Source organism: Ylistrum balloti, unplaced genomic scaffold, assembly GCF_031769215.1.
Source record: "Ylistrum balloti isolate Yb309-2 unplaced genomic scaffold, AGI_CSIRO_Ybal_v1 Utg370240, whole genome shotgun sequence".
In the NCBI taxonomy this organism is placed as follows: domain Eukaryota; kingdom Metazoa; phylum Mollusca; class Bivalvia; order Pectinida; family Pectinidae; genus Ylistrum; species Ylistrum balloti.
The window spans coordinates 849,653-866,106 of NW_026782195.1; the positions used below are offsets into that span (position 1 = coordinate 849,653).

A 16,454-nucleotide genomic window follows, 5' to 3' on the forward strand; every position below is an offset into this window, starting at 1 on the left:
GGTCCTAGTGATATCAAATTTGAAAATTCCTCAAGAAATGTTGATGAAAATCTTATTCATCCCGAAATCATAAAGGCATGGGGCAGGCTGTTAGCCGTTAGGGACACAGGACAGACTGTTAGCCGTTAGGGACACAGGACATACTGTTAGCCGTTAGGGACACAAGGCAGACTGTTAGCCATTAGGAACACAGGGCAGGCTGTTAGCCATTAAGGACACGGGGCAGACTGTTAGCCGTTAGGAACACGGAGCAGACTATTAGCCATTAGGCACACAGGGAAAGTTGTTAGCCATTAGGGCCTTTGGGCAGACTGCTATTAGGACCTTAGGGGAGGCCTTCAGACATTTTGTTTTAAGTTTCAACAGAGTTGCCACATAGGTGTTAATTTTCAGGCGGTGTCAAAACCTTAAACTGTTCAATAAAATAACAAGTGCCATTGTCACCAAAGCTGCTTTATGGTTATAAGCAAGAGCATCTCATTTTCAAATTTTGAAAGCTGAATTGTTTTGTAACTGTAAGTTTTTTACTCCTACCATTAAAGGCAAGATGTCTGTGTTCATCAACACACCAATGTTTAGTCTTAACCCATCAAAGCTACATTGTATGTGTTGTTGTATGGATGAACATCCATTCACTTGTTAGGTCACAAGAGCATAGGTCTTAATGACCTAAATCGGTCATCGCTCATCTGTTAACCTTTTAGGTGACCAAACGGTCAAAATAACCAATTGCTGCCGTCAGGGCAACCATTTCTTTGATTTGAAATTTTATGGTTTCAGGGACAGGGTCATGGCCCCTAAAAAGTTCGGCTAAGGTTATACCAACATTACTCCCAACATGTCTTGAAGAATTTGGACTGAATAATTTTGAATTATCCCTAATGAAAAACAATCCAGTCATATCTTCATAAAGGTGATCGGACAACTGGAAACAGGTCTTCACCTCAACAAACATTTTGTTTTTAAACGATAAATTCTTCAATGCTTGAATGAATTTCAATCAATTTGCTTGAAACAGGTCAAGGGAAATGTAATCATTTCTTATAGAATGGTTCGATTTTCAAATGACAATCACCATAATTGGCCTCGCCCAATTAGAAGCTAACATTAACACCAGACTGTGGACCGAGAAACATCTGGTCTGAATATACGCCACTGAATAGCACCAACACCTGGACATGTTTCCACCTGATAACTGTAATGGATAATGGCCTTGTGACCAGCCAGCAGAGTTATAGCCCTTTGCAGTTTTATTACCATGATGATAACTTATCAACAGATTTTGTTGAAACTTGGTATGACCAGTTTAACAATGGGAGCAATTCAATGTTAATTCACACTATTATGGCTGTTTGCAATTTTATTACTTTTGAACATTGTAAACATGATTACTTCAGTAAATATGAATGGATTTTGCTGAAACTCAATATGCAGACTTGTATCATTAAGATTTGTGTTAAATTCAACAATGGCGCTGAATCAAAGTCACTTCCAGTGGCTCTGCAGTTTATGTTTGATTGAGATTAGTCAGGTGATCGTTTAGGACCAGGGCCTCTTGTATTTCTGTTATAGCATTTCTACTAAGCTGTTAACATTGTCAGAACTGGTTCCCTGATCTCAATCATATTCTAGAATCAGTATGACCTAGTATTTAAGTTTCAATTTAAAACTACTTGGAATCCCCAGTCTGTTCGTCTTTCTATCTGTCCTTTCATGCCTTTCATATTAAAGACATTGTAGCCGCATCATCCAGCAAAAGCGTTACAACTGATATGTACTGAATAAGTAGGAATAAAGACACATTGCAATGTAAAATCTTATATTTCTGACAAACAAGTCGTACATGTATGACAGATAAATGAAAATGGTGTTTTAGAAAGATTCATCCTGATTCATAATACATGTAGTTCATAGCATATTTGGCAAATGTTTATTAAAGTTTCTTAAAATCATTGTTTCTTGGCCCATTATTTCACAACAATAAACATTTACTACAGAACTAAGATATTCAGTCTCTAACAGTGTTTATCATATCAAGTTGAACAACAAAGAAAAATATTTTATTTAATTGAGAACATCAAACATTCTTGTCTTGGTTAATCCCTGTTTTTAAAAATGTTGTTATCAGTTGATCCAACAATTTACGGTAGTTTCCTCACGTGGATCTATTTATAGGATTCAATGGAGTTCCTTAACAAAAAAATATAATCTCACAAAACGTCTCCGTTGTATTCGGTTGATTTGGATACAACCTCTGATAATATTATCAATACATTGAATATTATCTCGAATGACTAAGCCTCCAAGACAACGAGAGAGTCTGTGGGATGGAATAATATATGCCCTTTCCATGCCAAGGAAATATTCACGAGAAAAGGCAACTTTTTGAAATATCTCATGCTGTGGTTTTAAAGCCTACCCAAGTTTCAAAGGAAGTTCGTTAAAAACTAAGGTAGGAGATATCTGGACAAGGTAAAAATGTTAAAAAAGACAAAGAAAGGAAACCCAAAGGGCTTTATCGTTTCCCAAAATTATAAAATCACAAAGCAAATAAGGAAAATACTCTTTCATGTAATGGTTTTAATAAGGCCTACCAAGTTTTGAAAGATATCGGTTGAAAACGGAGAGATCTCATTGGACAACATTAACACTATGACAACAAAGGAGAGTAACTCTTCCAAATACAGTAGAATTAACCAGCAGTTCAGGAAAACACAGCTTTGTGTTGTGGTGATTAAGTCTACCAAGCTTGGAGAAGATTGGTTGAAAACAATGGGAGAAAGATCTGCACAAGAGGGACAGATGGACAATGCCATACCATTGTAGATGTCCAGTCAAAAATTTAGACTAGCAAACATATATTGTAAAAAGAGAAATAAGGAAAAAATTGGTGAAAAATTCAAATATTCTTATATTGAATTAAATTGTATAAGCTTTATTGAAGTTATGTAGACAAAAGAGGTGGATCAGACGATGTTCTTGCTAATTTCAATAATCCAGCAAGACATTTATCAATTTTCTATTACCGATAACTTTGACCTGATTTTTGTTGTATACCCTGTGATCGAATTCTTTCTTTGTTGTTACAGTAATTACACTTTCCGCAGAACAAAGTTTTAAAAATTCTGAATTATTTTAATATCAGGAAATCCTAAAAACAAATATTTTCCAAAAAAAATATATATATATATATCGCTGAACAAGCAGAAAACTTGACGTATACATCAAAGTACATTATTTATGAAAAGTGTCCAAAACGTTAAAATTAAAGAAGTTCCCACTCTCAATGAATGCCAAACTTATTAGTTATCACACTCATATTCTGCCTTGAATGGAATGAAACATTCTAAAATCTAACTAAACAAATTTGACTTTTAAAATACTTTTACTTCCAACACGTTTCTGTCACATCATGACAATAAAAACCATCAATATGTTTAACTTTGCATTGCAATCTTAGATTCATAATCAGGTAAGACTCCTTCAAAAGGTTATTATTGCATAATATAAATAAACAATTTTGTTACTCCGCATTCCATTCCACATTTATTTCTCTTTCAGAATATCTACTTCACAAATAGATATGACGATCAACTTCAAATCACTTTTACAGTTTGAATGAACACCAAAAAGCAAATTCATGATAATTCTCAATAAAGATTTTGTAACTTTTGTGGAAATATAAGTAAGACAACCCCCCATTAAAAGTTGAGTTCCATAAATGTAACCCCGGTAAAAACCCCGGTAAATACCAGCCGTTGGTAAGCCTGCAATACTCCACCTGGCTAGAGAGATCTTCACTTTATCAGTTGAATGTAATATTAGTGAAGCAGAGCTCCGAGGTTTGGAGTTCAAGCAGAGGTATTTCAATAAATAATGACCTCTGTTATATAAAAGTTGTTTTTTCGGCATAACAAGAGACAAGAATGAAAGAGTCCTAATAGAGTTTATAACAACGCATTAAATATCCACAAGTGCTATAATCTTCTACACTACATCAAATGCTGCCCATGTTTTCACTGTTAATTACACCCTCTCTTATGGAAAGTTATAGATTTAAAAAAAGTACACTGGAATATTATTCTACAGCCAAACCTTAAAAAGGCTTTTACAGCTACAATACACAAACTACACATAGCATCCTTCTAACAGACATATATAACAAAGACCATTACAATGTATTAATGTAAAAATGTACACATTGATGGGTATTTACATGCACGTATGACACATTTTTCAAACACTTAAAATGACATTGTAATAAAAAAATAAAATTGGTATTCAAGCTATGACCAGCTTGGCATTACTGTAGTGAAGTTTCTTTCATAAATAGTGTATGTCCTTCATGTAAACAAATTTTCTTTATAAACAAACAATCTATTGAATGTAATGGTGATGTTGGTAATTTTTTTTTTTTTTTTTTATCTATTCACGAAATTTCTTCTGTGACATGAAAAGTTAAATGTCTGAGATATTGTAGACTACAAGAAGTCATTATTAACTGTCACCTCTATATTATATAGATACAATAATAAAAAAATCTCACAACATAACAGGTGCTTGTTTGGTGGAATAGAGATCAATTAACAGTAAATCCTCTACAGCCTGAAATCAGAAATAAAAAAAAATCATTCCCATTTATGTATAATTGTGTTTCCTGTCCATTACTTCCAGGTTTACTTTTGTTCAAATTCTATAGATGGGCACCTTGGTTAGCCTGGAGTCCTGCACTCCTGAACTTATGTTGCACATATACAATGATGAGCTGTACATGGCAAACTCAATATTGCAATGAAAATTAAAAAAAAATAAATCTGATAGATATTAATTGGATAAAAAAAATATTCAAAATATCTTAAAATGCACAATTTAACAGATCAAAATAGACATCATGTTCTCTTCAGTCATGTTCACAATATCAACACAAGTATCAAATTTTTCTGAGTTCTCCCTGTCTTTTTTTAGTTTTTGAGGTAAAGAAATTTGAATTTTACTTAAATTTTATTAAATCATCAATGTTTTTAACTTAAAAATTAACTGCAAAATAAAAAATATATCTCGAGTGCTCTGGATTCTAAAAATGTTCATACATTCATAGTATGATGTTTTACAATATAAATCTGATATTGGCACATAAAATGTTTGTTTTAAAGATGTATGGTTTTCCCATGTATCTGGTGTGTGAAATCTGATCCCATCGCTTCAAACATCAGACACAGAATTCTGTTTTAATTCCACCCAGAAGTAACTGTTAATGTAGTATGATTATCCCAACACATTGCCACTCTAACTAATTCCCCTGAGGCGATGAAGATAGACATGACATGGTTAAAGAGATATGTGAAGACAGACAGTCATCAGTGAAGTTATCTAGATATCTGTTTAAGTCCCTTTTCCCTATCCTGGGGCTGTAACTCCAACAATGTTGTGGGACGTGGATGGAGAATCTTCATAGTGTTATGACCAACAGTGACCTCTCAAACGAACCATCATGTGATTAACTGTGGAAGTAAAAAACATACATTTGTATCATTAAAATTGTGAAATAAACTCAAACTGTTGGCAATTTCTTTAACATTAATAAAGCATGATATCTATTGAGTCACAAGCTATATATAAGCACAGGGCTCTCGATCTGCCAGATTTGGGGCCAATATTCGGCCCCATTCCCAATGCAAAATAGTATCTTTTTTTCCCAATTTAGACCCCAAGTTCTCCCAATTCTAAGGAAAACACCATTATTTTTCCCAATTCTAAGGGCCCTTGGCCCCAGTCCCAAAATGGGATGTGAGAGCCCTGAAGCATCATCTTTGCCTTTATATATGTTTCCAGTTTGAAAATAATGGGACTATTCCGGTAAAATATGACTCCTCGACTCAGAACTAAATCACTACTATGCCTGATACTTCTAAGCAAATTGTCATTAAAATTCAATGGGTGGTGCCCCGAACACCTGACCTCCTCGGGAATGATAGATGTTTTAGTGGAATAGTCCTAAGAAAACTATCAATGACATTCTACAAGTGGTACCACTAAACGAGATGTGGAGACCTCAGGCCTTAACCCTACACAAACTATTGATGAGAACTTGGAATCCTGGAATGGGATGAATGTTTTACTGGAATAAGCCTGAAGCAGAAGTCAGAAGCAAATTGTTGATGAAAACCTGAAATCCAGCATAACATCTACCACACCCAATGTACAGACTGTAGGAAATTAAATCCAAGTCCTCGGGTCGGATAGATGTTTTGCAAGAACAGCCTTGGACAGACTTTATAAATATTCTGTATATTATATATTTTAAAAAATATTTTATTGGTGAATATTCTATTATATCATTCTAAGACAAAATTCACCAGAATCAAACGATACAATATAATTCTGCTGTTTAACCTATCTGTTTCACATCCTATTTCTGTCAATCCAATATTGCTGTTTAACCTACCTGTTTTACTTCCTATTTCTATCAATACCATTCTGATGTTTAACCTACCTGTTTTACTGTCTTCTTAATGTAGTCTTTTCTATCTGTCAGGTCGAATGATGGATATTTCCCATAAACCTAAGAAATGAAACAAAAGCATGAAGATTAAATTCCATTAATGTTAAAAAAAACTAACTCACAAAACAATCTGCATAATTGAATGTGTAATGACTAAGTAATAAGCAATGTTAATGCTCCTGGTTGTCACACTCAACCATCGGACATAAATCTCTTATAAACCCGTGTTCAGTTTGGATGGACAGACAGTTTGAACATCTGATTTTTCAATAAAACATTAATTCTCTCTCTAATGACAGTTCAAATTATATTCAGTGTTCTTTTTTTCACTTCCATTCAAATTGTTCCAATGTCAATTTCAGGCCATATATTACCACACAACTATGATCAGGATGTTGGATTTATTTCATAAGGCCAAATTCCAAAAATATGTAAGTTTACTCTTTAAAATTTCCTTCCCAATTGATCAATTTCCTTCCCAAATGAGATTAAACAGCTATTTTCCCATTGAGTGGAAAAAGGCTGTGGATGTGATGGAAAGCAAAACGAGATTTACGATTAAGGATGAAGTCAGAAAAAACAATCATTACGGGTGTTGACACATTTCTCACACCATTATCTTTACATATAGATAGTTTCTTGTTAGCATGATTTTAACTTTACTTTGACAGTTCAAATCAAAAATTGTTTTGACATCGTTTTATTCTGAATAACTTGAACAGGTTCAAAAATGTAGAATTTTGTTTCAACTGACAACTGAGATTAACTATTTTCAAAAATACAGAACAGTCTTGAATTTACAATGACTTGCATTATCAGTTTACAAATAATTTCTAAAACCTATGTAACTTATTATCCAGAACAATTTGAAATTGTTAATTTAAATATTTATTTTCTTACCTCTTTAATAACTGATTTCATTGTGACCTCTTCAAGATTAGCTTTGTCTAGGATTTTCTTTATCAGTGTCTTCAAGTCATCATTCTATAACAAGAACATCAATGATAATGCAGTCGATGTATTTATAAAACTGACACAGAATTTATAACATAACAATGCAGATACCCTCCTGTAAAATTACATTCCCTCAAACACCGTGTTCCTCTTTTACCTCTGTGACAAAGAACTGGTAACTCCTCTACCTCTGTGACAGTGTACCCTTAACTCCTCTACCTCTGTGACAGTGTACCCTTAACTCTTCTACCTCTGTGACAGTGTACAGTTAACTACTCTACCTCTGTGACAGTGTACCCTTAACTCCTCTACCTCTGTGACAGTGTACCCTTAACTCCTCTACCTCTGTGACGGTGTACCCTTAACTCCTCTACCTCTGTGACAGTGTACCCTTAACTCCTCTACCTCTGTGACAGTGTACCCTTAACTCCTCTACCTCTGTGACAGTGTACCCTTAACTCCTCTACCTCTGTGACAGTGTACAGTTAACTCCTCTACCTCTGTGACGGTGTACCCTTAACTCCTCTACCTCTGTGATAGTGTACCCTTAACTCTTCTACCTCTGTGACAGTGTACAGTTAACTACTCTCCATCTGTGACACTGTACCCCCTTTCCTTCTACCTTTGACAGTGTACAGTTAACTTCTCTCCATCTGTGACAGTGTACCCCCTTTCCTTCTACCTTTGACAGTGTACCCCCAGCCTCCCTTTACAACTTCTGATACATACTGTTGGGGGTGACGGTTTTGCCTTCTTTTGAAGTGGTTCATCATCCGAATCATCACTTTCATCCGAGTCAGAGTCAGATACAACTGGAGCTGCAACTGATTAACAAAAGGACCATCTATTAATTTATTAACCACGAAAGAATAAGGTAATTCAACGCATTTAAGTAAGCAAATTTCTGAAGACTTTTTACAATAAGTTTTCATAAAACATTATTTAAAGCCTCTCTATGTTTTCATTTTATTACAGATGTTACGCAAGGATTGATGTATAAAATTAAACTTGAAGGAAATTAAATGAAGTAATCCCCATATGGGATGATGATGCTTAGTTGGATTAAGATTTATTTGTATAAATAAAAACATGGAGACGTTTTAAGATAAAATATGATTTGATAAGCTTTTCCATAACTCAACTCTACAGATAGTTGAACACTTTCATACAGGTTTACCTTTTTTGGGTGTAACCTTTGGTTTCTTTGTCTCTTTCTTGACAGCTGGTTTTTTAGCTTTTTTTTCTTTTGGAGATCTTTTCTTTGGAGTTTCTATTTTTCTCTTTTTCTTTTTAGGGGCCTGCAAAATGAAATGAGGTCACTAAGAATGATATTACGACAAACACCAGGACACTGGACTTGTGGGATATTGAAAAGAATAAGTTTTAACACAAATGACCCCTGTAACACTGTAAGTGGTAAAGATTGCACCCTTGCAGTCCTACAACCCAATGTGAGACTAGTCTTACATCATGATTCTTGACCTCTCAATTATTAAAAGGTTGTTTGAAGATCTTAAAACATTTGACCCGTGAACTTGATGGTGGGTCAAGGTAATTCATTTAAACAAATTTGGTAGCTCCCTCATCCCTGAAAAGCTGTATGCCCAATATCAGTGCCCTGAAGTTTCTTGTTATTGGGAAGAAGCGTTTGAAGATTTTAACAATGGTGACTTTGAAGGTGGGTCAAGATCATTCAATTGAACAAACTTGGTACACTCTCGTTCCAGCATGCTAAAGGCCTGATACTAGAACCCTCTGTCTTTCTGTTACTGGACAGGCAAGTCAAAAACTGACAGCTGGAAGTAGATGTATCTAACTGTTTTAACCTGTTTCATCAAATCAAACTCATTCATGACTTTTCTTGTTTTCATGTAGTGTGAAATATCAATCTTTCTCACTTTGACATAAGATCATAATTTGCACTGATTTCCAAATTTCTGTATGCAAGATATATAAAGATGTAGCATGACTTGTTGGCATACTCTCACCTTAAGGAGGATTGACTGAAGTATGTTGCGGTCTTTGTCCAACATTTTTTTGTAGACTTAAACATTTAGCACACAGTTACAAACTACTACTTCATAACAGACATTGGAATGAGCTGGTCAAAGTTGTAAAGTGTACAGTCTTTAAGTAAATTATCTCCCCTGCGCTGTGCCATAAAGCTGTATTTCTCAGTTTCCTTTTTATAGCCATAACAAGACCATTTCTGCTGAATGATGTTTTGCCATCCAGCTCTGATTCATCTTAATGACTATAATTAAAATTGACCTGGTTTATGTAATAAAACGTTATTTACGGAAAGTGTGTACAACTTTCAAGTCAATTTGAGATTAAATTTGCTGATTCTCAAAATCGACACCAGATTTTCCCTCTTTTTTTTTTTACCTGATGTGTAGACCTTATCAATCTTAATTTCAATTTTAAAACTTTCAGTTGGATGTCCTAAGATTTAACTATTTTGAAATTAGATTTATTGGCTGCATTGATTTTTCTGAGAAACCAATATGAAAACCAATTCTTATTGTTCAGTGTGGACTCTTAAGAGAACAGCAACGCTGAAGTCTCGTTTCAACTTTATACTTTCGTTGTAGCAAGACAAAAACAATGACAGCAACACATGTTACAGGATACCCCATACAACTTCAAATATTTTGATAAGAGCTGAAGAGATTGCAGAAGGCAGGCAATGGACTCCAGAAATAATTAGAGATTTAGCTTTCTGATCAAAGTAACCAAAGCTTACTTTTACTGATCAATATGTAATAATCTAAAGTTGTTATAAATGTATATATGTACCATACTTTCAACAGTCATTAGCAGGGTTTTCCATAAGAGCCGGTCGCTGGCCAATTTGACCGGTTACTTTGCTCATTTGGCTGCCTACACCAATCCAGTTCCGTAATAATGTTCCGTACACGACTACACGTACATGGCAGGCCAGCCCCCTACTTTCACTACACAGCCTACTACTAACAAAATTACGGAAAACCCTGCATTAGTGATCCAAATATCTGCCTGCTTACCTCCTCCTCCTCTGATTCCTCTTCCTCACTTTCTGACTTTTCAGATTCCTTTTCCTCTTCTTCCTCATCCTCGCTATCCTCCACACTCTCTTCTTCATCCTCATCTTCATCATCCTCATCTTCTTGTGCTTTTTTAGCATTCTTTCTCCTCTCTTCCATCTCTTTTTTAGATGCTCTTTTTCTTTTCACGCCCTTCTCTTTCTTTGCTCCAGGTCCCCCTGTTTTCGACATTGAAAAAGCTTGAATACATATTGTGTATCACATAAAGCTTGCATATTTCGTCACACGACTGGTCAGTTCTACCAGGATATAAGCCCATGCTATGGATATTGCAAATCATTTAATAACACAATTGTGGTTTCAAAATTACAGCTGAACCCACTTACATCAAATTTGGACATTGAAATACTGAATTATTGAAAAGAAATCAAAATCCTTGTCCTAATGCCTTCTTTGTCTTTGTAATTTATATATTAGTTAATTTGAAATATTTGTTTTAGCAAAGAAAGTTCTGTCCCAAAGCAATTTTAAGTCATCGTAATCCTACAGCTTACTCTGAAGACAGATATGTTCAGCCTGTCAAGTATTGGAGATGAGGTGTGCATCCATTATATAGCTGTATTAATCGCGTAACATCCATCAGGATTATTATAGGAGCTGCATGAATATATTGGCAGAATTTTGTGAGAAATTCTTCAATTTATTGTCCATCCAAAAAAAATGTAAATCAATTGATGAAAATAACCCTAAGAAATTAAGATTAGATCTGATAATCGTTATTCACTCACTTATATGTATAACATCTGTAAGTACACTCAAAGATATGGGCTGAACAGATCTCATGTTTGTTTGTCAAGGTCATAGCTTTGAACAGCAACGGTCATTTTCAGGTGGCCGGTGGTGGCTACCTCATTGCACAACATACCAGAGGCCCCTCCATTGCCATTCACAGCAATTGGGGCAAAGTATCTTGCTCAGGGACACAAGTTAGCCATGACAGCTCAATTTGATCTGTTTCTCAACTTCATGAGAAACACAATCTAGCAAATGTAGGAAGTGTTGAGCCACACTCTGGATCTACTTTTGTGTAGGTAATTGTGTAGGTAAACATTCTATCAACTGTCCTGAACAAGTGCTCCCATTTCCCTGTATATCAGTAACATTGTTTGATAAATTCACTGATTTTTGTGCCAAAGATCTTTTGAGTCGTTGTCCCATGCTTTTCCTATGGGACTCACTCAAATTTTGGGAACCCACAGGACTGATACCGGTAACATTACATGCCCTCCCATATATTTGTAGGGGTATAAGGAAGATTGCTGACTATATCTAGTGACTTAACACTTAAAGCTTTATAAAACAAAATATTACAAATCATGACTCACTTTTTCGTTTTGGTTTGGGCACTTTTTTCCCTGAATCTTTTGGTGCCATACAAAAAGTCATTAATCGTTCAATGACCTGTTCCTTTGATCCCTGTCTTTCTAGATCCAATATTCCACACAGCTGCTTTAACATTGCCATTGTATATCTACAAGAGAAGTATCTGACTAAATGAACAAAAATAAAAACATATTTATGAACATGCTACATATTTTTAAACTAACTGCAAATTTTTATTCTACAAACATATTTTCTCTCTCTCTCTCTTTTAATAATTGCAGTGTATAAATCAGATTGGCTGATATGCAATAATGTAAAAATTAAACAGATAATTAAAGATTTATATAAAAATCAAAATCAAAAATGAACATCCAACACATAATGTAAAAAACAAACTTAATATTTGTCGTCAATCGGGGAACACCATTATCAAAAGACAAACGGCATAACACTTTGATTTTTAAAACAAAATATTTCCCAAGTACTCCAGAAAGATTGACCGATGCTTCCAACCTGATATTTATGGGTTTTTTTTTTTTGTTTTTCCACTTTTTTCTGTTTTACAGTTTGATAAAATGAACCCTAAATTAACCACGATGACTCCATAGTGAATTATGTCTAGATTATTAGGAACAATTGGTAACTGAGGATACAGACTTGAGGACATTTTGTAGCCTTTTCAATTTCCTACTTACCTGGCATTTTTGTTAAGTTGCCCAACAGGAGCTTTGACTATAACAAACACATGTTAATAATGAAAATATCTGACCAACATACTTAATAAGGGAAGCTGCTTTTTTCTCGTACTCCTTGTCATCCTTTTCAAAGCTAAATCCATTGAAGTTGCGGAGATTTTTCTTCACAGTATTAGTCTGAAACATGTTAACAAAACAATAAAATGACATCAAATTCACTCAGCCAAATCTTTCCTCAATTGTTATATTGGGATTCAAATCAATATCTTGCAAAACCTGGTTACTAATGTACAAAATGAGATGATTTTCTCTTAAAAGTGAAAGCCTTGTTCTAGGTATATTCCTTCTGGCATCTGTAGAGAGACTGATCAATATCTGGTAGGGAAATCAATAGTGAAAAAATACAGAAAAGAGTTGCGGCCAAAACACAACAGCTTCCTATAAGGTATACCTGCAGATCCAATAATGTAATGTAGGCAGAAAATAAAGACCAATAATATATCTTAACCAATAAAACCAGTAATTCCAGTCAGGTGACCCGACTAGATGGATGCACACACATACCCTGGTTTTACCTATACAGATAAAATTAAAATGCATTAACCTATTCTCATACGTTACAGGTAAACACACATTTTGAGATATGCAGAGACAGTACAAGGACAATGTGATGTAATGCACAGGTGGATATCAAAATATACATAAAAAAAACTAAATGCCTAAAATTTGATACTTCTAATTCATTACAACTTTGATTCATCAGTATGTTCAGACACTACCCTGCCAGATGGATAGAAACAGACATGGACAATCAACAAGAAGCAGAACTTACAGCACCACGTAATCCAAACAAATATCTGTGCAACAATTTTAAATCTTCAGCCTTATTCCTCTGTATCTGCAACTCAACTGAAAAGTAAAAAAAAAAATGTATAAATTTTCTTTAAAATTATTCAAAATAGGAACAAGTAATATGAAAAAAAATAAGCCCAAAAATGTTTTCAGTACATTAATGTATGGAGTACAATTGATGTTATTTAAAGAAATTATTAATTCAAATAAGTGAGTAAATTAATGTGCAGAATTTATTTGTAATTTCACCACCTCACCTGATAGGTATTGTAAATACAACATCATATGAAATTATGAAAAACGAGTAGATGTGACTGTTAACTTAACACTTTTTTTTTTAAATAACCAGTTATCATTGCTGTCTATTATGGTTACAGCAATATAGATATTAAATATTAAAAATGAAAAAAAATCTTATTCAGCAGTTTCAGAGTCACTTAAGTTGTAAAATATTTTTTTGTAATAGTGGGTCATTTACAGAAACGTAAGTATGGTGACTGTAATGTCATCTTAAAGAGATATATAACTGAGAGGTGATGAAGTATAGAATGTTATTATATATTTCTATAGATATATTTATATATATTTTTAGATTTCAATAGAGCTATTGAAGTAAAACATCAATTTGACCCCAGGAATCCAAAATATATTACTTCTACGCATGATTAAGTTTCCTATTTATTTCATCTAAGCAAACTACTCAAATTGTGTGAGTGGTAGACATGTACTCCTAAAAACTGAGGTACTACTAAATAATGAGGTGGGATAGATGTTTTAATGGAATAGCATAGCCCAAATATTAATGTGTCAGCTGACCTATGTGATGTTATAGAGTCACAAAGATGCTCTTAAATTCTCAACCATAATGAAATCACTTTGTAACGATGTTAAGCTGAAAACTTAAATCACCGTTACCTGAGTTGAACTGTTTAACTTGATCATGGTAAAATCTTACCATACTCAAGATATCTGGTTTACCATTCCTGACCTTATATTTGTTCTAAATCTTCTAAATACCTACTTCTGGGACAGTCTCCAAGTTTCAAACCAGCACCATCAAATTCAATCTGCTTCTTCTCTTTTGGTGTTGCATTGCCAGATATATCCAGTCTTTCCACCTTCTTCTTCTGTCTCTTACCGGATTCTATTACAACTGGTCGCTCTAGTAGTCCAACTTTCAAATAAAAAAAAAGTATGAATTATCCAAAAACCATATTTGTCCTACATCTTAAAAAATTCTGAGCTCTTAAAGTAAATAACAAATCAATTTTTACACTAGCACTTTCCTTACATGTCTGTACACACAAATCTTACGTTTTGGTTCACCATCATCACTTTCTTCATCCTCGTCTTCCCCTTCCTCCTCTTCATCCTCCTCTTCTTGCTCCTCCACCTTTTTAGCTGCCTGTTTCTTTTTCCTTGGACTTGGACTTTTGTTTGAGGACTCATTTAAAGCAGCAGTTGAGGTTTCAAATTTCGTGGATGATTCATCATCATCCATGTCTTCATGATTAGCATCTTCATCATTGTCCGATTCTCCTTTTTTCACATCTTCACTTTCTTCCTCTTCCTGTCAAGAAAGGTAAAACATGCAATTATATATCTATCACACTATTGACCATTTTTCATAATATTCAATTTAAGTATTTTCATTACTTTTCTTTTTTAAGGATTTTGTCCTTTTTTTTAATTCCATAACTTTGAGGATGCATTGATTTGAAATAAATAGCTTCAAACTTTCAACTTGCCTGAAGAAATCCATGACTAAACTACATTTTAGTTGCATCTTAGTGTAGCTGGACAAAGACTAAATGGTGATCTAAACTGCACAAACATTGTGTATAATTTTTTGTAAATATTCTGTGATTCTGCTTTACATATGTTTTTTCCACTTTCCCAAAACAAATATCATTCGTGATCAGTTGAGTGTCAATTTTCCGTTAACAAAATAAAAGCATTCAGGAAAGTTGTAAACTAGAACCAATGTGAGCTAAATCACTGCCACATCATCATAATCTTTACAATTGATTGGGGAAATTGTTTAAGTGAACAGGTCTATAGCTGTAAAAAAAACTTCTGTTAAAAACATTTTAGCCATTTTTACTTTCCATAATTTGTTTAACCTTCATGGTGATTAAAAAAAACTGTGATTATCCAATTCATTCTGAATAAAAATGAGTTTTTTCAACAAAACCTGTTGTGACAACAAAAAAGGTGTGAAAATTTGTGATATAGTACAAATATAGTAAGAATCCAATGAGAAGTAAAATTTCATGGCGGCACGAATTTGGAACCTTTCAGAAATAAGCAAAGATGGTAGAAATAAGCAAAGATGGTGATCTAATAAACGAACATGCTTTATGCACTCTTTGCAATTCGACTTTGACATCATTCGACATTAACAGAATATTTTTATCTGAATATAGATAGTATTCAGATAGTCATGCTAAGGTTTCTGAGCTATGCTGCGAAAGTATAGAAAACATCGAATTTACTGTGACCACGTACACTAACACTCAGAGTGAATCCCATTTCATATTTTTTAGTGTTGTGTATGCTATATACTACAAGACGCACACAATGCTTGGCAATCGTAATCGTTTTCTCATTTGTTCTTTGAAATGGCTTCTTATGGTAAGTGTTGAGTAGCAGTGCAAATGCTCCTATTTATTTCGATTATATACCTCTTTGGAAACAGAAGATTTCTCTCTTTCTTCGGTGTCCGACATGATAGGTTTTAAATTTTCAAAATGGCGGTAAAGCGCACCCGGTCGTGCAACCAATCAAATATCACGACAGAAATTATCAGCAAAATGCATCATACACTGTAATTGGCTGAAATCAATTTTACATTCAGGGTCTCTCAGATCGTTTCGTCTTTGAGATGATAATTCTAGATGCACACCAAAAATTAAGCGTCTTTCTGATACAGATTTTCCCGGGATTTTACGCATGTGTTCACGTTTCATGTCCAAATCAATAAGATAAAAAAATCCCCAAAATACCACATATTTTAATACCTTCCTTACAATAAATGTTTCA

The 16,454-nt window shown here is 34.1% G+C and overlaps 1 protein-coding gene across 1 annotated transcript; it reads right to left on the reverse strand.

Annotated features, from left to right (window-relative positions):
• Positions 1 to 1,810: 1,810 nt before the first annotated feature.
• LOC132552170 (protein DEK-like) lies at positions 1,811 to 16,145 on the reverse strand. The gene is made up of 12 exons (XM_060216314.1): positions 16,097 to 16,145; positions 14,727 to 14,982; positions 14,434 to 14,586; positions 13,393 to 13,469; positions 12,643 to 12,737; positions 11,868 to 12,013; positions 10,483 to 10,700; positions 8,634 to 8,754; positions 8,186 to 8,280; positions 7,403 to 7,486; positions 6,494 to 6,562; positions 1,811 to 5,501 (listed from the first exon to the last, which is right to left on the reverse strand). The coding sequence occupies exons 1-12, from the start codon at positions 16,139 to 16,141 to the stop codon at positions 5,490 to 5,492; spliced, it is 1,371 nt and encodes a 456-aa protein (XP_060072297.1). The 5' UTR covers positions 16,142 to 16,145; the 3' UTR covers positions 1,811 to 5,489.
• Positions 16,146 to 16,454: the final 309 nt, after the last annotated feature.